Source organism: Capsaspora owczarzaki (assembly GCF_000151315.2).
Source record: "Capsaspora owczarzaki ATCC 30864 unplaced genomic scaffold supercont2.5, whole genome shotgun sequence".
Lineage (NCBI taxonomy): Eukaryota > Filasterea > Ministeriida > Capsasporidae > Capsaspora > Capsaspora owczarzaki.
Genome location: NW_011887296.1, coordinates 821384 through 845425, shown reverse-complemented (window position 1 = coordinate 845425; position 24042 = coordinate 821384). Strand labels below are relative to the sequence as shown.

The 24042-nt window shown below is 55.6% G+C and overlaps 3 protein-coding genes across 3 annotated transcripts; 2 read left to right on the top strand and 1 right to left on the bottom strand.

The window, feature by feature from the left end:
- Positions 1-5: 5 nt before the first annotated feature.
- Positions 6-19091, bottom strand: CAOG_03695 (hypothetical protein; the record flags this gene model as incomplete). The annotated part of the gene is made up of 4 exons (XM_004363366.2): positions 6-4663; positions 4759-10023; positions 10173-18283; positions 18766-19091. 4 exons carry the CDS (start codon positions 19089-19091, stop codon positions 246-248), a joined length of 18120 nt encoding a protein of 6039 aa, XP_004363423.1. The 3' UTR covers positions 6-245.
- Positions 19092-19671: 580 nt separating this feature from the next.
- Positions 19672-21346, top strand: CAOG_03694 (U3 small nucleolar ribonucleoprotein IMP4). Its single transcript, XM_004363365.2, has 6 exons — positions 19672-19885; positions 20055-20251; positions 20414-20483; positions 20594-20849; positions 20952-21022; positions 21131-21346. The coding sequence occupies exons 1-6, from the start codon at positions 19699-19701 to the stop codon at positions 21229-21231; spliced, it is 882 nt and encodes a 293-aa protein (XP_004363422.1). The 5' UTR covers positions 19672-19698; the 3' UTR covers positions 21232-21346.
- A 1119-nt stretch (positions 21347-22465) lies between these two features.
- On the top strand, positions 22466-24032 carry CAOG_03693 (hypothetical protein; the record flags this gene model as incomplete). Its single annotated transcript, XM_004363364.1, has 2 exons — positions 22466-23821; positions 24015-24032. 2 exons carry the CDS (start codon positions 22466-22468, stop codon positions 24030-24032), a joined length of 1374 nt encoding a protein of 457 aa, XP_004363421.1.
- Positions 24033-24042: the final 10 nt, after the last annotated feature.

Here is a 24042-nt window from a genome sequence, read left to right as displayed (position 1 = left end):
GAAAATTACGACTGAGCTGAATTAACTTCTGAGAGATGTTGACAAGAATTGACGTCATTGAGAGTCAAGGCACTTGACAGGAACAAACAAAGAAACCAACACAGAAACAAAGCAACAAAGAAACAAACAAACAATCATCAAACAAAAACAACGAAACAACGAAACAAAGAAACAAAGAAACAACAAAGCAACAACAAAACACAACACACCAAAACATGAAAGGAGCTCACCAGCACCAACGAGATCTACGATGCTGCCGAAAACGCCGAAACAGAAATGGCCAGCTTGAAGACGTGGGGCAAATGGTGCACGCGGATGCTCTGGGGAAGCAAGGCCGCAAATTCCTCCCATTCTTCGTCCGAGTACCGCATGCTCAGCCGCAACTGTTCAATAAGTGGCGTGACGTACTGGAGCTGAGGACCAACTGGCGCTCGTCGAATACGTTTGCGTAGCAGCTCAAACAATGCCAACTGCAGCGTCCAGCAAGAATTTGGGGAAATATCTTTGAGCGCTTTGACCAGAGTGTCGGCCACAACGGACCCTAGCATTGAATTGGCTGCGAAGGGCTGACAATCCGTAGAAGACAGGCGCGCTGCACGCCAGAGAGCCAGTCCTGAGGAAAGAGCTTGGATGTGCTGCAGGCAAATCACGCGTGATTCAAAGACACTGGCGATTCTCGCAGACACTCTGGCGCCAGCCATGCTTCGCTGGGCAGGCGATGGGAATGACTGCGATGCCGCCGAGGACGAAGCAGCGGCAGGAGACGCCGACTGGACATTGTTCTCCTGAAGCAAACAAGTGTTTCGAAGGTAGTTGACCAGCCGCTCGGTCGGGCTACCACCCGTCACCTGCAAGAAGCCAGCAGCCATCTCCAACACTCGTAACAAGTTGCTGACATCAACGAGATCGTGGTGGCACTCTGTCACGACGGCTTCAATGTCAGCAACGCGAAGCGACGCTTGCGGAACTTGCTCTGCGAGAACGGCCGAATCGCCATCGAAAACATCCGAGCTACCACAGAATGAGAACACCCATGGGCAGGTTGCAATCTGCCTGCCTGCCGCGGCAGAAGCTCCTGGAGCTGCACGCTGCTGCGGCTGCTGTTGCGACGGGACAGTTGGAAGCGCAATCACAGGCCGGTCTGCGACGAGCAAGAAGAACAAGTTGGACTGCAACTCGGCCATGTCCACTCCAAGCTCCGATCCTCGTCCAATTTGGAGAGATTCGTGAATGCCCGATTGCAACGACAAGTCGATGGCCTGATCAATCCGCCCGTGCGCCAATAGATCGATCGGCTTCAATTCAGTGAGCAAAACGGATTGTGGTGAATCCGCGTCGTTCCCTGCGGCTCGATGGAGCAGGCGAGCGCCAATATTGTGCACCTCTGCAAGGGTCAAGATTACAAACGGAAGCACCGACCAGGGCTGCGCTTGGTCGTCCACCGTGGCCCAGTGAGACTGTTCAGAGAAGAGCTGCCAAGCACGAGCAGGCGCCAGCGGGAGCAGGTCCAGCAGCTGAGATACGTCCCGTTTTTGCAGAGATGCAGGCACCGACACGGGCCAGTGGCTTTGTAACAAGGTTTTCAGACGAGCCCACGTGGCCTGCAGCTCGTCAAGTTGCTGCATTGCCGTTTCGAGCTGACCTGCTGCAAGCCGAGATTCCAGCGCAGATCGGGGGCGCTGCTGTCGCGGATCTTCCTGCTGAGTCAAATGATCAGCATAAAGCACCTTGTCAAACGATGTGGCCACGGTGTGCTGCAAGGCAATCAGAGCCGGGAGCTTCGCCGTCAAAGCGAACAGTTGCGAATATCGCATGAGAACAATGGCCGCCGCGTTGGATGGCAGATCAAGATAGGAGAGCGAAACATTGAAATCGCTCACGCCACGGTCAACATGCACGCGCGATGCGAGCGCCAAGGACGCACGGGATGCAGTTCGGCCGGCGCGGAGTCGCAGGGGCGAGTAATGCGCTGAGGACCAGGGCACATTGTCGGCACTGACGTTGGCAAGCTCGTACACTCCGGCGTGGTTGTGAAGATGCCTCTCTGGGATGCTGACAGTCAGGAGGTTCTTCTTGCAGCGCAACTCCTTCAAAGCGGGGGCAATGTACGTCGCTGCAAAGCACACTTCCCACGCCGTTCGGCGTTCGCAGCTCTCGAGCATACTGAAAGGCGATTGCTGCATCGCTGCGGCCACAGAGTCGAACGTACGGGAGCCAGAGTTCGGGCTACGTCGAGACGTGAGCGCGTTGTATGTGTGGAAGATGCGGGTTTCGTCCGATGCATCAATGTGCTTGCCAAAGCCTTCGACGACCGTATGGATCAACACCGCAGCGTCGTCCACGGATGTGTCAAGCAACTGTGCGAGACTTTGCAAATCACGCTCCAGGTGTGCTTCAAAGAAGCCAGCAATTGGGTCTCCTCTCGCCAAAGGCCTTTCCTCAACAACGCGACCCAGAGCATCTGCCCACGATGGATCTAGACAGCTAACAGTGGTCAAAAGGCCGTGCATGATGGTTCGGATGACGAGCAGGTCGACCGGCTGCAGGAGCGGAATATGGCCTTCAATCAGCAGCAGGTCAAAGCCGGCTTGCAGCAAAGCCGCCTCCTCCTGGCGAACGTTGGGAGGATCAAGCGAATGCTTGCGCCGATGGACTTCGCGCTCGCTAGCCGAAAGGCGATCTCGCCTCTCGACCAGGTGGGGCACGGCTAGCTCAAACCGTGACACTGCAGCATCTCGTGGCGAAGCGTCAAGATCAACTTGACCGCGCACTGATGGGTGTAGAGCGCCCATGCCCGGCATGAAGCTGTGAGAAAGCTTCGACGGAGACGTTCCGTACGTGACCAACGGACTCAATAGCCATGAGCGAGCCGACAATGCGCCGACGCTTGCGTGAATCGCAACAGCAAATGCAAGTGAGCGAATGCTGGGCTGCAAGGCATGCAATGCGAAGACGGAAGAGAACGAGCCGGAATCGTCCACGGAAGCAAAGTTGCTGACATTTGACCGGTCGCTGTTGCTCATTGCAAGAATGAGGGTGCGGAGCACGCGAGCCGAGTCAGTCATAACGGTGACGGCTTCCGAGTTTGGCGACGCGCGGTCGGAAAGAGCGACTTGAGGCACATATTCGAGAAGCTTGTCGGCTGCTTCGCGAACCAGCTCTTGCTGAATCGGAATCGGGATACTGTAGTCCCCAGGCACAATGACCGAACTTTGACTCAATGCTCGCAAGTGCAAATGGGTGGCGACAAAGTGGATTGCCAGGGAAGAGGACACAAATTGAGCGAAAGACTTGGATTCCAAGTCGAAAGTCGCCGTCCATGGCGCGAGTGCTCCCGTTTCACACGAGACAACCAAGGCATTCACGTGACTCTCGCCGTACACATAGCTGGCGTTCAGGCCGCCCGGGAGATGCACAGGTGCGCGGAGCAGCCTGGACTCGGCGGTCAGCTCGGGCAGCAGCTCGGCGAGACCATCCTTCAATCCATTGTGCTCAAAGATTGCGTCAACGGCTGGAACGCCGTGAGTCGCCATGAGGTGCTTGAAAAAGAGTGCTCGAAGCGGCAACCCGTCGGCAGTTGGTGAGTGGGGTGTGCACAAGCACAAACGAGCGAGGTGTTTCAGCACCAGATCAAGATGTGGCTGGAGCCACTCGCCCCAAGCAAAGCGGCGCAACGAGATCGCGAACAGCTCGTCGGCACATAAGGCCAGGCTCGCGCGCACAAATCCAAGCAACCAGAGCCCGCTGAACGTCACCTTCGCAGTATGCACGGGCGCAGCAGGCCAGCAGGCGAGTGCTCCAAACCACTCACTTGCTTCTGGAAGGCCGGCAGCTGCAGTGCTCAAACACTTGGAAATCATTGCGAGGCGCTGGACGGAAGCTGGCGGCGTGCTATCTGTGACGTGTTGCACGATGGCTTGCTCAAGACTCTCGACAATGCTGACAGCGAGAGGTCCACGATAGGAGGCGCCGGCATCCACCAAGTCTTCGTTGATGGGCAGATCGTGGACTGTGCCGTGCAGGGAACAGATCGAGTCCTGCTGCACTGGGAGAAGAATCTTGTTTTGAGTGCCGAAACGAGACCTGAGGCTGAGTGTCTTGACAAAAACATCGGCCAGTGCGCTGGGCACAGTGAGCTCGGCCTCTTCGCGCCAGTTCAGCTCTGCAATCAAACGACGCAGTACAACGCCTAGCAGCATACTGCGTTGACCCGGGCGTGGCCGAACTGCGTCCGCCTCGTCGTTGAGTTCGAGTACAAACTTGACCAGCACGGCCAACGACGCTGGAGAGAAGCCACGCGGCGGAGCGAGTTGACTTTCGGCCAAGCCACTGGAGGAGATCGATTCGAGCAACAACTGCACCTCAAACATCTGGACAGTCCGCCGATAGATGTTTGCCGTCTGATTCAAAGCGGCAATCCTCTCGGGGCTCAAAGCAAGAATCTTTTCGCCGACAAATGGCCTAAGGTCATGGCGCAGGGGACACTCCTGGGGCCGTCGGTGCAAGTGTTCCTCCAAGTCCTGGCGACAGTACACCCGCTTGCAAGCACAGGGGAGATAGACCTCGCCTGCCTCAGCCTGGCAAATGGCGCAAATTTCAAACTGCTCCGTCAATCCCTGCAGCAGGCTGTTGATGAAACTGATCACTTTGCCAAGTGTGGAAGCTGTAAAGCAAACAACAATGAGCGAGGGAATGCTACAAAGCAAAACATCGACGTCGTGCAACAACAGACTCGATCTAACGGAAGGGGAAACTTACAAGAGCGCACATCGGCATCTTCGAGCGTCGCAAACAGCGAGCTGGCGACGTCCGTGCCCAAGCCGCCCTCATCCGCTGAAGGCACGCGCACAACGACCTGGACGATGAAATGTGCAACAGCCGTCAAACTCGAAATCCATTGGCACGTCTTGTCGGTTTGTGCTTGAACAGAAGGCTCATTCACAAGCAGACTTTCAATGCGCGGGAGCAAGGAAAGCGTCAAACTGGCCCATTCGCGCTGGACTTGAACAGAGGCTGTTTTGAACTCTTTGTTTTTGATCCTGCCCACAAGAAGTTGAACCGCCTCGGCACACAACAGCGCTTGCATGCGCTGGCGAAGATCGGACGAAGCGATGTCGGATGGCTCGAGGTCCTCGCCGCCAGCGGCACCGTCCAGGAAGCCCTGTAACGTTGCAACAATTGCCAAAGCGTCCGATTCCGCAGGAATGGCAAACAAGACGGCAGACCAGGCCGAAAGCACCGAAATCGTCTGCGAAATCGCGACTTGAGCACGCACGAGTGCCGGTAACACTCGATCGGAGCCCGGCAAGCAAGAAGAGGTCCAGCCCAGTAAGAGCTGAGCGATTGCATCGTAGAGTCTTGAATTCTTGTGCACAGCGAGCGATGAGCCGTGCAGAGCAAGTTCCAGCGCGTCCAATTGGTACAGTTTCACCAAAGACGCGAGCACAGCAGGATCTTGCCCTGGATGGCAATGGTCAAACACATCGGCAACGATGGCGCCGTCTCGTGCGGCTGTCGCGCTCAGCATGATGTCGCAGACCGACTTCTGTACTTCGACCGCTGTACCGACCGAGCGCGCTTGAGCCAACTTGTACAGCGAGTTGAGGAACTCAAACACCTTCCAACTGAACGGGAAGCGGTTGATGAAAATCCTGTTGTCGCTGAGCGCGAAAACGGCAAGAGGACGGAAGCCTTCGCTTCGCTCGAGATGGTCAGCCACTGAGCTCAGTGAGGTCACGCGATCCAAGGCAAACAGACCGCACCAGACACGACGGATGACTCCACGCATCGCGTCGAGGTGTCGAGCTGGATGGAGTGAGGCTCGCCCAATCTGCTCCCTCGGGTTGAGCACCGACTTCTTCAAACGATCAGCAGCACGTGCATTCAGAGCATCGTCTGCATTCACCTCGGGGACATAGCCGGCCAGAAGAGAGAGATTGCCGTACGAATCGACGAGAGCCAAAAGCGAGGCAAGCATGGTTTCCGCTCGATCAAGCAAGGTGCGCCACAATGCGGCTCGGAAAGTGCCGCATTCGTGAAGCAGGTTGAACTGCATGGCGATTGAGCTCAGCCAGGCGCTTGAACGCACTTGCTGTTGTGCTTGCGCAGACACGTCGGATGATGACCGTTGATGTCGATCTCGCATCAGCAACAGGAATCGTGACTGCAGAGCGGAGATGAACGGCTCGTCCGTGCTCGTCAACTCGAGAAGCAGGCGAATCCGGAAACCAACAAACTGGGTCAAGGTTGTGTGAGGATCACTCAATGCCGCTTCTTCCACGTGCTTGCGGAACTGCTTAAGCTCAAGCTTGGCGAGCGCCGGGTGAATTGCGTGGCGAATCAGAGTCACCGGATCCAGCAGATCGTGAACAGATTCAGAATGGTCGCGCAAAACTGCATCGGGCTGGGAGCCAGTTGCGTCGGCGAAGAGGTCGTGAATGGAATGGACACGACCATAGAGCAGGGATACTTCGTCCAAATTCTCTGCTGACGGGGGAAGAAGACTGTCAACGTGGAAGGCAAACTGGACAGACGTAAACGATGCAGAGAACGAATGGTTGGCCGCGCCACGCGGAGCATGAACCAGCAAGACGATGTACGCGTTCTGCATCTGTCGTCGGTGGTCGGGGAGTTTGCCGACAACTTGCTGTACGTCGGTCTCGGCCAGGAAGGCAGTACGCTCACGATGAAGGATGTGGCGGACGCAAGGCAGAAGGTTGGGGCTGGCGACCGAGGCATCACACTGCACCAGCAAAAGACAGGGAGGTGCTGGGTCAAGAGAGCTGGTGTCGGACGTAGAGTCGCAATTCTGGCCAAGAGACATGGCAATGCCCGCTTTGAGACTCTGCTGGTCTTCGCAATAGTCGGCCAGCGTGCGTAATGCGGCACGGTAAAACCTGTGGATGGCTTGCACAAACCCGAGCTCTGAGTCGTGCTGTCGCAAATCCAGCCAAGTGGTTTCCACACCTTGCAAGGTTTGAACAACAGCCTCCAGATTCTCGGACTTGCTGTGAGTCGAAATCACCGATGGCAGCGCGCTGGACGGCTTTTGGGTGATTGCGTGAATGGCGTCGGCCAAACTTGAATGCGGCTGCTGTGTAAAGTACGTCTCACGCCATTTGTCCGCTTCAGCCCTGAGATTGGAGTGATTCAACCGAATGACGGCGTCCGGCGTTGCCAAGCCAAGCATGGCCAGCTTGCACTGCTCGAGCAATTCCGTCGACAGACCCTCCAGCTCAAAGCCACTCCGCGGCTTGAACAACAAGCAGTCTGCGTTCAAGTGGCGGGCCACGCGGATGACGAGCGATGGGATGAGATCGTCACAGAATCCAACAAAGGCATCGGACGCCGCCAGCTGCCAAGGCGGTGCAGGACCAGCACCAGCGTTGCCAACTTGGGCCGGCATTCGACCCGAGCAAAAGTCTTTGACCCATTGAGCAAGCTCGCTGACAACCGTTTGCAGATGCTGCTTTTCAGACGAGAAGACCACAGACAGCATCAAAATGTGCTTTTCGAGACGGTTGATGAGAGGAATCGGGAACATCTGAAGCACCTTCTGACGCTCTGCGACGACCACCAGGCGAAATCCGGGATCGACGCGACACTTGACGCGGTTGGTACCAAGGCCCAGATCGACGTACTGGTAGTTGTGGAACACAGTGTAAAACTGGTTGAGCAGGTCGTACAAGGATTCGTACAGACTTTCCAGGTTGAGTAGCACCACTGTGCGACCCGTTTCGGCGCACATCTTGATCCTGTTAATGTTGCGATAGATTTGGATTTGAGAGTCGTCGTTGGGGAACGGACTTCCAAAAATGACAACCGTTTCGTTCTCGTTCAGGATGCCATTGCTGAACAAAATGTCGAACGCCGAGTAGTTGTCCGTCAGAAGCAACAAGTAGCGAGAATCGCCGAGCGTCATCATGCCGCCGCCCCTGCGCTGCTCGGCGCGTGTTGATGCGAGGTTTGCTTGCACGAGACTGAGAACATTGTTGTCGGAGGACTCGTTGAAATCCAAATCGTCGGGTTGAGCCTCAGCGGCGCGGGAGCCAGAACTGTACACATCTTGATGAAGAACGGCCAGGTGGTCGAGCTGTGCTTGGATGTTGCGGCGGAAGATCTCGACAAACTGGTGCATCTCGTGTTCGTCGCTTCCTCCAAAGTTGCGGCGCACTGCACGCTCAATGTCGGCCCATTTCAGGTTGTCTTGGTCCTGCTCTCGCAACTGCTTTAGCAGCATCTTGATCAAGTAGTAAAAGTCTCGCAGGCCAAAGTAGTCAGGACGCAAGCTGGGGAAAGCACCCTTCTGCTGCTTTTCATACAGCTCATAGTAAGCCTCCGCCAGGAATGGAAGGACTTGCGCGAGTTGAGGATAGTCCACGGCTCCAGAGACTCCAGAGGTCGAGCAGATGCCGCGAGCAGTCTCCTCGAGCTCGCTCACAGTCATCTCGGTGCGACTCACAAACAGTCCGCGATTGAGCTTGGCGGGATCAAGCGCCCAGTTCGAAATGCCCACGAAAGACGCCTGTCGCTCCTCGAGCAGCGAATGCAAGATTTTGAGCGGCAGCTTCGGCGAGTCCTCGGCAAGACCAATTTCATCCAAGCACACAAGGGAAACGCATTGGTCAGAGCCACGGCCCTCCTGGAACCGAATGGCTCGTTCGAATGTTCCTGCAATACCCTCGGAGGTCGACAAGGGCGAGCACTGATACGAGAAAAGCTTGAGTGCCTTGAGTCGCTGGAACAAGGGACTTTGTGAAGCTGCGCCGTGCATGGCATCGGCGACTACCGCCTTGGCAAGAGATTTGCTGCTTCCTGGCTTGCCCACGAGGAAGAGGGGGATGCGCTGCTCAGCACACACGATCATCATGAGCACGTTTTCGGCGAGCGCATCATTGCGGGCAATCCGTGCGCCAAGCGGCATTTGAGACAAGAAGGCGCATTGCATTCGACGAACTTCACCCAAGAAACTGGCTTCGGTGACCGCGGAAGTGTGTTGCTCGATGCTAAATGCAGCGGCAACGCGAGCGCTTTGAACTGCCTTCCGACCACCGGATTGAAGCGCTTGGCTGACATGCTCTCGGTACTTCTGCCGGCGCTCCCTCTCTGAGAGACGAGCGTGGTATCCAATAGCAAGCGCCAGAATCAAGCACCGGGTCCAGTGTTTGACGCGGTCGGGCAACGAAGTGGAGGCAGACGAGGGGGGTGCGCGTTTCCGCCCAAATCCGGAAGCGAACGAGTGATTGGGAGCCATTTCCACCTGGTCGGCAAACTCGGTGAATAGCCAAGTGCGATTGATAAACCAACTCGCAATTTCGATTGCTCGGTCGACATCGCGCAGAGACACAAAGCCACATTCGTCAGTTTGCTCGCGCATGTAGACCTGCGAAGCAACAAGTGCGGGCGCAATGATAAACTTGGCAAAGAGGCGAGCGGCGTTCTGAACCTCCTCGTTGTCGTTTGGCATCGACCCGACCAGCAGCGGAATCAGGCGTGTAGCCACCATTTGGTGGATGGTATCCGCTTCCGCAATGGCGTCGAGCTTGCCGAAATCCCAGACAAACGTCGCAAGGCTCTCGGGCAATGGGTGGACAGCGTACACCAGCTGGCGCAGCGGCACATGCCCCAGCTTCTCGACCACTCGATCCGACGCAACGTGATAGCCGAGGCCCGTTTGCTGCAACTGTCTGAGTCGCTCGTCGGTATGACGACGGTACGGGTTGCACGCTGCAACAATGCGCAGACGGAGGTTGGAGTTGATTGAACGTCCAGCAATGCGGCCGTCGCAGAGGAGCTCCTTGATCAACCCGAGATGGTTGCACGTGTTGACCTCGTCCAGGAACAAAACAGTGTCGCGCTCATCTCCTCGGCTGCAGCGATACTCGGCAATCGCCTCAGCTCGCTCCACAGCTGCAATAATGTCGGCTTCAGAAATTCCACCGTGCACCTTCAGCAACACCAAATCGCTGCCTTTCAAGTCGCACATGAACTTGATCAGAGTCGTCTTTCCACAACCCGTTTCGCCTGTTAGGAGCGGAGTGAAAAAGAAACAAAAAGAAACAAATGCCGCATTTGAAGAAGCGATGAGTGACGAGTCCAGAAAGCCCACAAGCAAAAAATAAGGGTCGATGCTCTCACACACACACTCACACACACACACATCATACACTTACCAAGCAAGACGACGGCGGTGCGGCTAAGGAACCGGAGATGAACAGCAATGAGCTTTTTCATGTTGTCCACGTTGAGCACATAACTTGGGTCAGGATCGCGACCATCCGCCAAGTGCGCCACGCCCATCACGAGGCGGAGAATGCGAATTTGGTATTCTCGGGGCCACTGGTTGTACGCTGGTCGCAGATCGACTCCGTTCCTCTGAAGTGATTGCACCAGCTCAGGAGACAATTTGTCAAGTCCAAGAGGCCGAGCGCGGTCGCCCACCAGCAAGCCAGGAGGGGCGATAACGTCACGATTTTCATCCACTTGGAAGCCAAAGAATGTCACCGTGCCGCTACCACCTCCGTTAAAAAACACGTAGGGGTGCGAAGAGTCCTCCCAGGCGTGTCGGACCTGAAAGTCGGCAAGCTCAAGCCCACTTGCGAGAGGACCAGGTGCGCTCGAGCCGCTCGCTGGACGGCTCCCATCCTGAGAACTGGAAGCCAAGTGACTAAACTGTTGAACGAAGCTTAGTGACGGTGTTGCAAAGTCTCGAGCGACCAAGACGAGAAGTTTGAAAACAAACTCGCGGAAGCCAGGCAAGTCATCGGCCAACGCCGGAGAACAGTAGGGCGATGATTGAGCTTCAACCAGGCAGACGCCGAGAACCATCGAAAAGCAGCTAATCAAGGTCCAAGACGGGTTAGAGATGCCGCAATCCTTCAACAGCGCCTTCAAGGCAGCTGCACCGTCGGTGAACGCGGTCACCACAGAGGTGACAAATTGGCCTGCCGCTGCAAGACCATCAACTCTGGTCGTGTCCCACAGCTCCAGCGGAATCTTGACATTCAGCAATCGCTCGCGATGGCTGAATGCCGCACTTTTACCAAGCTTCGACAGGTAGTCGACAACGCGCTGGAATTGCATTTCGCATCGCACAAGATCGGAAAGGGCCATCGTAACCAACTCGAGTTGGAGCTTTTCATGCACATTCACAAGCTCAGCATAGGCCAGTTGTCGGTGCGCATGGCGCAGTTGCTTCAGCATGCGCGCTGTGACGGAATCCGCGCTCTCGCCAGCCGTCTTGAGCGAAGCGTGAAGTTCGATAAAGCCTTGCATGAAACGACACGTGTCGAAGGGCGATGTGCCCCGAAGGCATGGTAGAAGACCCAAAACCGAGGGCTGATATTCAAACGAGCTTCCGTGGTTGTGGTTGCTGTTCTGGTTGTTGTGGTTCTGGCTGTTGCTCTGGTTGGTGTCAGGGATGGCGTCAGACTCGACTTGCTTTGTTGCACCGATCAACAACGCGGCCAAATCAGCTTCGACGATAAACACATCTTGAGGCAAGCGGTGTCGGAGTCGGCCATCTGACCCTTGGATGCAGCCCAGGATGAGCAGGTTGAACAAGTGCATGGAAATGTCGTCGCCAATCGCCGACACCATCTGCCGACCGCTGGGCGAGGTTGAGGGAGGTGGAGCGGATGCGGCACCCTGTGCAGAGCCAGCCGACGAGGAGGAACCAGGCTTCGCTGCTGCTGCTGCTGGACCAGCCTGGCTGGCAACGGTAGAAGACAAACGGGTCGCCTCTGTGACTCTGCCAACCAAATCCAAGCGGTACACGCGCGGCGTGGAGGCGTGCGGTTTGTGATCTGGAACCAGGCCATTCACAATGTCATCATTCGTGAACGCTCCACGGAGCGAGAGCACCTTTTCCGACGCACGATGCTTGCACGCGGACTGAACGCGCTCGCCCAGTCGCCCTGCAATCAAGGATTTGCCCATACCAGACCTCTCAGCCGTGACAACAATGACATTGGGGATGCCATCGCTTTCGAGTCTGGAAGAGATTCGCGCTTGCTGAATCGAAACGCTCAAGCTTTGCTGAAGGTGAGCAGGCGATGAACAAGTGAATCCAGCCACTCGATAGCGCGCCAAAGCACCAGCAACGTAGCTCGATCCATTGGCCACGAGGATGACCAGTTGGAAACCCGTAGGCGAGCGGTCGGCAGTGCGCGTTGGAGCGTCGATGAGGCGCAACTTGTGCACCACCTCGTCCTGTACTGCAAACGGCAACTGGTCGGCGAATGCGAGGCAATAAAGCGGTTGCTCGCCACTTTTCGCGCCTTTGCCCGCTTCCTCCGCTCGTCGGATCAGATTCAGAGCTTGCTCGGCAGTGGTCGAGGCAGAACAAACCAACACCTCGTCAGCAGTTGGCAGGGCAGCCTCCTCAGCAGCAGCGCCACTGTCTGTCTCTTGTGTGGGGTCGCGCAGGTACAACGAGAGAAGATTGTAGTACATGTCCTTTGGGGGGCAAACCAGCAAATTTGGACGACCAAGATGGAAAAGCCCAGACTTGGGGAACGTGCGGCGAGGTCGGACAAGGGATGTGGGTTTCTCAGAAGCGGTATGGTCTTGAATCCTCGTCAAAAGCCTTGCAAGAACTTGGATAAAGTTCACACCGCTTGCAAACTCTGCGTTGCCTGTGCGTGGCTTGCCATCACCGGTGCCGGGGTGTTGCTCACCGAGTGAGATTTTAACGGCTTGCTGGATCAATTCATGCTCAGACACGGCAGCCTGTGACAGCTGGATAGCACGTTGCAAGTCAGCCATTTCGTCCGGCTCGCCACTTTCGGGGTCTTCGGCGTTGTCACTCGCAGCACGAGTCACCCGCACCCTCTCCACTCCATCTTTGCTGACTTCAGCACGGACGGAGTACTCGGGTTTCGCAGGCTCCGAAGTCCACCATGACTCCCACGAACAACCAGCGCCGTCAAGATGGTCGTCGCTGTCGTCGCTGGCGTCGTCGTCAACGCTGCTGTCGTCGTCGTCGTCGTCGTCGTCGTCAGCATTGCTGTCGTCGTCAACATTGGCGTCGCCGTCGTCGACATCGTATTGGTCGAAGGGTGCAGCAAAGGACTGTGCGGGAGCGGCAGCCTCGGCTGCTGCGGAGGCAAACTGGGCTGGTAGATCGTGGTCAAGCCTCTCAATAATCCAGTTGACGAGGTCATTGGTGGTGCGATGCTCGCCGAGCTCATTTAAGGCCCAAACGATCTTTCCGTGATCAAAACCCATCTGCGTGAGCTCCAAGATTTGCGTGTTCGCCGAAGGAGCTGAAGAACTTCGGGTTGCAGATTGCACAGAAGCTGCTGCTGCAGACTTTTCGCGCTGGCGGCGAGAGGGTACTCGAGATTGCACCTTACGCGACCGTCGAGCGGGGCGCTGCCGCCCAACTTGGCTCTCTTGCTGTTGTTGCCACAGCAGTTGGTCTCGCACGGTTTTTGCGAACAAAACCACCGCATCCGAGTCTTGAACCAGTCTCCCCATCTGCTTCGCGGTCAGGTCGCTGCGAACCGCTCGAAGTAGGTTGTACAGCTCGTACGGAAGAGCTGGGGGACGGTGCTCGCCATGGGCTGCGAGCAAGTCGTGCAACAAGACGAGCTGTCGTGTCGTGAACACATTGAGAGCTGGGTTTGTTTGGCGAAGATCCTCCATTGACTTTTGCCAATCGCGCAACGCGTTTTCGAGGTGACGCGCCTGCTCCGTGAGAAGATGGGGATTGTCTGCCAGCTCAGAGTACCTTGCAGTCCACTCAAAGGTACGATACGACAGGTGGCCAGCAAGCCGGAGTTGGGTGACGAAGCGCGCAATGCGAGAAAGCAGATGCATCACTTCAACGAACTTGTCCACATCCTTCTTGATTGCCTCAGACTTCTCGTCGGAGCTGGACACGAGCATGAGCTTGCTCTGAAGATCTCGAAGCGCGTGATGAGAAAAGAAACCCTTGTTCGAGCGATGCGCGTGCTCGCCATCCAGTCGGACCCACACGCACTCCTCGGGGTCGTCAGAATCGCCAACGGCGTCCAGGTCAAATGGGAGGACGTGCGATTTCCGTGCAGGGCCACTGCCATCAATCGCAGAACCGTCACCACTATCGGCAGCCGCAGGCGGCTTGGATCCGACGATGCACAAACCAGCCTTTGCAATTGTGTGAACCTGCGAAATCGAGGTAACTGTCACATCGTTCAGCGTGCTGTCTTTGAGGTTTCGAATCCAGGTTAGCTTGTCAGCGGCGGACTCGACCTTTTGGGCAACATCGGCCGTGGTTCTCACGGTCTGCTTCATTTGGCGCAAGGCAGCGGCAAGATCCTTCCAAAACGAGCCATCGACAACACGCATCGCTTGACCGTACTTTGAGCACAGCTCCAAAAAGGGAGCCAGCACAGTTTGAGCGGCATGCAGCCATGAAATCGCATCAACCTCGTCGCGGTGTTCAACCATGCTGTTGCAGACCGAGATGAAGCTCTCAAAGTTGTGTTGACCCTGGAGATTCGGGTCGCGCAAAAACGAAATCAACCCGCTCGGGCGGCCCGCGACAGTAGCAATCACCTTGATACACGCAATGTCGCCATCGTCCAGCGAGGCGAGCTCGCCGGCGGACGCCTGGACAGAGTCGGTCATAAACCCGAGCTGGCGCTTGGCGACGTTGTCAGCGTCGTCGCACAGATCGCGCAACAATGCGCAGCTCGGATCGTCTCGGACAAGGTCTTGCAGTTCGAGGGTGTTGCAAAGCGTGTTCACCGCTTTGGCCGCCTGGCGCACAGAACGAAGTGCTCTGTATTGGTGGATTTGGCGCTGACGACTCGATAATCTGCCGGAATCGACAAGCGGGAGACCGTCAGGCAACCGGTCAGAAGGAACCCACCTGCGTTCGGGCTTTTGCGAGTCGGGGGTCCGCAAGAAGCGAAGCAAGTCGGGCGAGAAGCACTTCCACAAAAATTCAAGCTGCTCTTCTCCCTCCATCTTGGCGTCCAACTCGGCAAACGTCACGGTTGCGTCGCGCACCTTTTCAGCATATTCAGCCCACTCATGAACGACATCAAGAAGGAGACGTTCGACCACATCGGTAGAAACCTTTTTGGGGTCATGTGCCGAAGCAGAGTCGGGAGTCGACGCAGACGGGCCTGCAGACGAGGAGGACGACGAGGCCTGAGATGCTGCAGATGAGGAAGCAGCCGACTCCGAGGAGGAAGCAGCAGCCAGGGCAACGGCACGCTTGAACTGTGCCGCCACAGAGTTCTCTCGTTGTGCAAGCTCGAGCCAGGAGCGAGCTGCACTCTTCAGAGACTGTCGGAAGCTGATCGTGACAGGATCGGTCGGTCGAGCAAGAAGCCAAGTGACGATATGCAGAACCGTGAGGGTCGAGCGTTGCAGAGACTGTTCGTGCGAAACAGCGACAAATTGTGTCGAGAGCCGCTCAATGGTTGAGGTACCAACTTGGAGACGCAAAAGACCCTTGAGCCAAGCGGAATCGAGGACAATGTCCTCAGTTTCGAAAAGCTCGCACACTCTCGCGAATGTCTCGTGCAGACCACGGCGACGAGTATGCTGTTCAACAATGCTGTCGCAATGCGCCAACCAAGCTTTCACACTCGGCGCTGGATTGGAGGAAAACTGGTGAAACCCACAAGTGTAGCCTTTCGCCAGCAGCTCGGTAAACTGGGCTTGTTTGTCAGCAATCAGGCGATACTCGGCATAGGGAATGGTGCAAGTTTCCAACATCAGACTCGCCTGTGAAAGAATCTGGATTGCAGAGTCGACAATTTTCCACGAAGCAGGCGAAAGAGTGGGGACGACTGGATCTTGGGATGGGCAAAGCCTCGCCAGCTCAAAGTACACCTGCCAGCACGGCCAATCCAGGACCAGATTCAAAGCGCTGCGAGAATTCAGCTGGTCGATGTTCGTCCCGAACGACTCGAGGATCTTGCTCAAAAGATCCAGTACATCCAACCGGAAGATGAGAATGGCAGAAGGCGGGAGAGACTTGAATTCGGCCACGTGCGACTGCAGCAACGTGACGAGCTTGTACTGGTTCGCCCAAGCAGCAGCAGCAGCACGTTGATCGGCGGAAGCCGTCGGCTGGTTGCGAGTGACCGCTGCGCGACACCACTCTTGGATGGCCAGCTGCATGGACGGATGCATGCGCACGTGAGCATTGTTGGAGATTGAAATCTCTGCAAACATTTGGATGCATCGCTGGTCATTGTCGGGAGAGCTGGCAAAGCGAGTGCTGAGCCACCGCACGAACGAGTCGTGGGCTGTCGTGTACCATTGCGGCCTTGATGTGGGTGCGTGCTCGCCCATGAAAGGTTGAGTCGAGGATGGTCCAGAGTTGGTGTCGGCCACATTCGGCCCAGTCGCAACAGCAGCGTGATAAAGCGGCTGGTCAAAAACGAGCTTGCAAGCGCTCTCTGCTGCATCAGCGTCAAAGATCTCATTCCACCACGCGAGAACGTTCAACAAGTTGCTTCGAGGATCGACATTTTTGTCGCTTGGAGCAGCACGAGCTCCAGCGGCCGCTGCAGACGCGTAAGAAGGGCCAGAGTGTACAAGCATTTGAGAAGCCTCTTGCAACCAGCGGAAGAACGCTTCGACCGACATTGTCAAAATGCGCTGAGTTTCATACAACTCTTGCTCGACAGACAAAGCACTGGCAGGCGAGGTGACCAGCTGAAGACCTTCGCCGCTGCGACCCACTGGACCAGAGCCCATGTCACGCAACAGTTTGAATCTGGCTTTAATCATTTCGGCCTGCAGATTGATGGAACCGAGAACGACGCGCAAATGAACGTCTGGGTGAGTGATGGGCGCAGCCAGTATGTTGTGAACGAGCAACTGCGCCGCCGCAGAGTGCTCAAAAGTGATGGGACCACTGGACAGTCTGTTGGCCAAATAGGTCATGTACATTTCCAAATCCTCGATTCTGTCGTGCGTGACTGCCGAATGTTCAACGACTCGGATCAAGACATGCAAGCACTCCAGGATGGAAATGCGACTTTGGATTGCATCGTCGTGCCAGAGCCACAGTGGTGTAAACATGAGCAATGTGACTCCAATGTTTCGGTCGAAAGGCTGGGCTGAGGTATAGACACGCACCCAGTTCGACTTAAACCGGATGGCGAGGGCACTCGTAGAACTCAACTCTTTTTTGAGGTGTCGGGCATTGAACCCGTCAACACGAAGATCTCCCAGACCGTCGACAGGAGTAGAGTGTTGCATCCCAGCAAGAAAATTGAGCAGGGGGACGGCCACGAGCCAGTCGGGGTTGCCAGCGTCCAACCCAACGTTGCAAAGCGCAGTTACGGCTTGGATGACAGACTTGAGCCCGTGCTTGCCGGGCAATCGTGCCGAGGACCCGAACACGCTTCTAAAGTTCAGCAAGTCGTCGCGGTTCTTGATCTCCAGTGCGTTCAGGATGTAGCTGAGGTCATCCGCGGCGAGGCCGCTGAATCGACATTGGCGCAAAACTGCAGCGATGAGAATCGCCTCAACCAAATCAGGGATGGTGTTGGAGTCGGTCGCCTGAGTGGAAGAAAACAAGGACAAGAATCGTTTGCCGAAGCTGCTTGCAGAAGCGTCACTCGAATTTGGCTTCCGCCGGTTGAGAATGGTGGCTTTGCAGTAATCCAGAAGGGCATTTGACACCGCGTCGCAGATCCGGTTGTGCGAGACGTGATACTTTTCGATCCCACTACCATTTTCGTAGTGGAGACGGACTTGATGCTCGGAGAAGCCCGTGCAGATGTCCTCTGCACGACTAATCAAGTCTGGAAGTGAATCCGTCGTCAATCGCGCCCAGAGCATGGAATTGACAGCAAGAGTGACTGCAGGTGCGACCGAGTCCGCATCCATTTCCTGGTTCCAGGAATACCAGTCCGTCATTGGCACCAGTGGCCCATCAAACCGAATGAAAGATCCGCTTTCGACAACAGCATTGTCCAGAAGGAGAAGGCGGTCGGACAACTTCGGGGATCGGTAAAGGAACTCCCATGTGAATTTATTGTCTTGACGCTGGACAAAATACTTGTACGTGATAACGTTGCCGGTGGTCTTCAAATACTGCAAAAGCCGTGCGCGTGGAATCACAATGTGTGTGACGAAATGCGACACTCCCTTTTCGGTGGTTGACAAGTGGTGAAGCACAACGTCCGAGTGCATCCCGAGTGCTTGCAAATCGCCACATCGAAGCCTCAGAGAGTCGCTTGACTTTAACTTCCACGAGGGACCGAGAAATGCTTCAAACGATGCTGTGAACATCTCGTTCGCCTGGCTTGGCGGAAACGCTTCATGCCTGAAGAACAAAAAAAAAAAAAAAAAAAAGGTTAGCCAACCAGTTGAAGCATTCACAAACACATAACACAATGCACTCACTTGAACTCGTAGGAAATCGCATCCACTTTGCGGTCGTGCACCGCCTCCTCTCGCGCATTGTTGTGCTCGAGTTGCGATCGCGGCGGCTGAGTTTGTTTGCCCTTCGGTCCTTTCGGTCCTTTCTGTCCTTGCGATCCTTTGCCAGCTAGCCCTGCTGACTGCTGCTCGGCCTTTTGTTGGCGTTGCTGTTGAGCTGATTGCTGTCGAGGTTGCTGAGGCGGCTCGGTTGTGGGAGTAGATTGCGAATGTGGTTGTGTGGAGTACTTTTCGCTCGTGCTGCTGGACGCGGACGACGACGCCTGCGACTGTGGCCCAAATCCGCCGCCGCCAAATGAGCTGGAGGCTTTCCCACTGCCTTGGTTTGCATGGGATGTCGAGCTCGAGCTGGCAGCCTTGGCGTACGACAGCGGCGGCTCGCTCAGACGTGATGACGCGCTTTCGGCGTTGGGAGCCAGTGGATGGTTTGTGCTGGCGTCCACGCGCTCCTGCTGCTGCATCTCTGCGTTCTCCGGTGATGCAGTGCGGTGGTGAGGAACATCGTGGTGCTCTGTAGGGGCAGACGGCGCGGCGGCAGACGGGACGGGGGCTGGGCCAGGCGCCGGCTCAGGAGGGGTGGTGGTTGCTGGGAGCTGCTGCTGCTGCTGCTGCTCGCGCTCCTCCGAACTGCCCTCGCTCGGCAGCGGCGGCGGTGGCGACACGGGCGGTGGCGTCTCGGGTAAGAGAACCATCGTCTGTCTCAATCGAAGCAAAGCAACGCAGAACAAAATCAAAAAAAAAATCAGGCGGAATAGTTGAGCACAGCAAAAAAACAAACAAAACCAAACAAACAGCCAAACAACCAACCCAGCTAAATGCAAGTTCATGGTTTTGCTCCTTCTGCCCCAATGCCGCCCTCCGTTTGAGTGTTCTTTTTATGTGTTGTTGTTGTTGTTGTCGTCGTCGTTGTGTGTCGCTCACTTGAGTGCATCCCGACGAAGTGACGTTGAAGTGGAAGTGGGGAACAAAAGTGTGACCAAAACAAACGAAAAATACAAGAACAGAATAACAAACCTTACAAAAACAGCCAAATGAAAGAGTTGTCGAAAATAAGCGAAAAGGCACAAAAAAGAAAAGAAAGCAAGAAGAAAACAAAACAAAAAAAAAAAAAGAATGAATGAATGAACGGATTTGGACGAAAAGCCGAAATCCGAAATCTGAGAGTGCTTTTGTTGATGTTGCCAGTGTTCTCACTCACACTCATGCGGATTGTGTGCTTGTGTGTGTGTGTGTTGTCTTCGAATTGATTTTCATAGTCATTTTCAAGTCATCCATTCAGTCATCAAAAGATCAAAACCAATGCTGCGCCGTGAAGCGAGAGAGCGACGCGAGTACTTGTACCGAAAGGCCGTCGAGGACCGCGAGCGCACCATCACAGAGCGGAAGGCTGCCGACCGCCTGTTCCAAGCCAACCCGCTCCTGGCACACCAGATGAGCGTCACGCAGGCCGCGGCTGCTGCAGTGGCCATGGACGAGAAGGCGGACGGTAAGCGGAAAGCGACGACAGGCTCGAGCCATGTGGTCCACGTTGAGCCCAACCCCCTTCGTGCCCCTCCCCCCCCCACCTCCGCTCATGCGTGAGAACGTCCTGTTGACTGACTGACTGACTGACTGACTGACTGGCCTGGTTGTCCATTGTGGTTTGGGTGCGCTAGGTCCGAACGTCAATGAGGACGCGCAGGGCATGGAGTACCAAGACGACGAGTACGCCTATGCCGGCAACGTTGAGCCCAAGATTATGCTGACCACGTCGCGCGACCCGAGCTCGCGGCTCAAGATGTTTGCAAAGGAGCTCCGAGGGCTGTTGCCAAACACGCAAAAGATGAACCGCGGTGGCTACATTCTGAAGGAAGTGAGTCAATCTTGTTGAAATCAGACGACTCGTTCTGGTTCTGGTTGCGAATGGCAGGGATCTCGTTGATTGTGTCATGACTTGTCGTTAACACTCACATTGCTGAAACGGGGGGCGGCGGCGGGGGTCGCTTCGATTTTGTGATTGCATTGATTCTGGTAGCTGGTCGCTGCATGCCGCAAGAACGACGTGACAGACTTGATCATCGTGCACGAGCACCGTGGTGAACCAGGTACAGTGCTGGGAGGGTGGTTTTGGGAGCAGGAGGGCAGGGGGGGTGGGACTGGGATCTTGCGACCGATGCTGAATTGGCTCTGCCTCCCTACCCCTTTTTCTCCATAGATGGCCTGGTCATTTCACACATGCCGTATGGCCCGACGGCATACTTTGCCCTCTCGAATGTCGTCATGCGTCACGATCTTCCCGAACTCACCACGGCTGGCATGCCCGAGGCGTACCCTCACCTGATTTTCAACAACTTTAACACACGGCTCGGCGAACGCGTCCGCAACATTCTCAAGTATCTCTTCCCAGTACCAAAGGACGATTCTTCCCGTGTTATTACCTTTGCCAACACCGATGATTACGTGTCTCTCCGGTATGGTGAATTCGGCTGGACAACAGCGAAATATCGTGCTTTTTTGTTTTTTCCAAAATCGCTCACCCTGAGAATTGTCGTTGGTTGCTGTTCACGACGCAGACACCACACATTCAAGAAGAGTGGTCGGGATATTCAATTAACTGAAGTTGGACCTCGTTTTGAAATGAAAGGTATGGGAATTCACGCCGAGTCTGTTGCTCGCAGCAACCTGCAGCAAACCTATCCTCACGCTGTCCATTTTGTTGTTGCTGGTGTTGTTGTTTTGTTGTTCGATGCAGTCTATCAAATCAAGTTGGGAACCGCCGACGAGACGGAAGCAGACGACGAATGGGTGCTCAAGCCCTACATGCACACTGCTCGCAAGCGAACAAACTTGTAGTTGTTGTAGTTGTTGTTGTTCTCTCAGCGCGAATGTTAGTTGTTGTTTGTTTCTTTCAATATTGAAGTTTCATTACGCTCTCCAGAGAGGGTTGGTTGTCTGAGGGTCTTCTGAGGTTTTTTTTTTTTTTTTGTACTGTAATTCTGGAATCGCTCAGATCCCCCGTTTGCTTCCTTCGCTTTGATCATGCATTCAATCAATCACACAACCAATCTCTCCTGACAGTACAATGTTTTCCTATGATCTACTGGGCTCAGCTCAGTCTTCCCTTCGAGTCCTTCTGCCATTTGACAGGTCAGCATGAAACCTTCCGTTCCACGCGGTTGCAGCATTGGTCCGCTCTCTCTCTTTCTCTCTCTCTCTCTTTCTCTCCGTCCCACCGTCGCTTTCACATCCAGGCACGCTTCCTGCGGCTCGACATCCCAAGTGTCCTTCGTTCCATTGCTCATCTCCCTTTCGTTCGCTCGCATCGTCCGTCTCCTCAGTTCGCAGCGTCACCATCTCTGGCTGAATCTGAGCTTTTGGTCCATTTCTGCCTCACTCTCATTCACTCACACTTTCAATGCCGTCTCATCCATCAGATTGATCCTTTTGTTTGTCTGTGTAATGTGCTATGCTCTGACTGATGAGCGATCGCACATTACGTTCCCCCGTTCTCTGCCAATCGCTGCCGAAGCCCAAAACGCGAGATCTTTTTTTTTTTTTCCGTTCTTACTTCTTGTTCTCTGCTTCGGTCACTCTCACTCTCTCTCACATGTCACTCCCTCACACTCTCACATGTCACTCTATCGCTCTCGTCGTCGCTTCTTCCAAGCGCGCATTGCTGGATGTTGGATGTTGACTTGTGGGTGTCTTGGCTTGAACCGCGCTTTCCTCTGTCCTTCCTCCTCGCCGTTCTGCACGGTGCCGCTGCGCTCGTAGCGAACAACACGCCACAAAACTCGCAATAGCACATTTCTTTCAACCGGTACAATGATACGGTTGGGTGGGGGGATGCCCCGTCGACCGTCGAGGGGTCGAGCTTTCTTTCACCAACAGCATGGCGCTCGAACGCCACTCGCTATCGTATGATGCATGGCATGGCACTCACTCACTCACTCACTCTCTTCGACTGGTTGGCTGCGTACACAGATCGAATCAACCAAGGGGTCGCCAGTTGATCAAGGCAAAAACCGAACTGGGAACTAAAAAAAAAAAGAAGGCTCTCTCTCTCTTGTATCCACTCACCACACAAATGCAAAACCAGACGTTGTCTGCTGGTTCAGCGCAGGCGGGATCCGGCTCTGGTGCAGGGAACAACGCGCAGGCTGCAGAGAGGAAGGCGATCGCGATTGCGATGGAGCTCGCAAACGCACGAGAAGAGCTCGCAAAGCAAGCGTCGTTGCGCACACGGCTCGAAGACCTTTGCAGACAGCTGCAGCAGGAGAATCGACAAATCAAGGAAGACGCAGTCCGTCGCGATCAACTGTGGCAGTCGCAGACCGAGCAGGAGCGCGGCATGAGCCAGAAGGCGCTCACGTCCATGAAGGCAATGATTCTGACCTACCAGGAGCAGGTCGAGCTCCAGAACAACGCGCGGACTGCCATGGATGCACGCTTTACGCAAATGACACAAAAGCTCGACGCCATGTCTGAGCAATACGAGCTGCGCGAGCAGCACTTTGAAAAGCAGCTAAACTCAAAGGAACTCGAGCTCAAGCTGGCCGCAGCCAAATTTGAGCAGCAGCGGCACATTGCCAACATGGAGAAGACCAAGAATGAAAAGCTCGTTCAAGCGCTGCGTGCGCTGCGCGATTCCGAAATTGAAAAGAGCGCCCATCTCGGCAGCTACGCGGCCAGCTTCCGGCTCGTCGAGGACGTGGCCACCAAAAGCAACGAAATGTTCCACACCTGCCGCGCCAAGATCTCGGAAACGGAAAAGACAAACCGCAAGCTTGCGACAGACAATGCCAAGTTGCTTGCCAAGCACGACAACGCCCAGCAAACCCTGTCGTCGGTTATTTTCGCCTACAACACAACGGTCAAACTGCTCGACGGCACGACCCTCAAACTCTATCGCATCCAAGGCTTGTGTCGAGCGCTACAGGCCGAGCGCACGCAGCTCCGCAGCGTGATGGAGCGTGTCAAGGGCACGCTGCTCGGATTGCAAAACTGCTCCGATCCCACCATTGCCAACGCCATGACCCAGGCGCTCAACGAAACCGGGTGCGACTTTGGGTCGTCGCTTGCCGAGATTGCCGACGCCGCGCTGCAGTCTCAAGCCCAACTGCTGCCCGAGACACCACCGGTGCAGCTCGCCACCACCATGGCCAATCCCGAACAGCACGCTGCAGCGCTTGCCACAGCGGCCGCTGGTGCCGCTGCCGCCGACGCCGTGTCCCAGTTGGAGATGGCCCAGCCCTACGTCAATTACAAGGAGCTCAACTCGCAACTCAAGGAGGTCGGCGTGGATGTCGACACTGAGATGAACGCCGCCGAGGCGATTGCCAAGAGCATCATGCATGGCGAAGCCGTGGTGCTGTCGGATCCCGCAGGCTCGGCGCTGCCGACTGCTGGTAGCAAGCCTTTCAAAATCGCCAGCAACCCCGCGGTGAAGGCAGTTCTCGCCGAGGAGCCCGATGTGGAAACCGAAGATCCCGAGCTGGCCAAGCTCTACGTCTCGCTGCCGCCCGAAGTCGTCGCATTGCATGCCGAACTCTCCAAAAAGCGACTCGAGCCTGAGCAAGCAAACTCGCTGCTACAACTCGTGGACGATGCGCTTGCTGGCACCGAGTCCATTCCAGCTGCGAGCCGTCCAGTGACGGGCGCGGA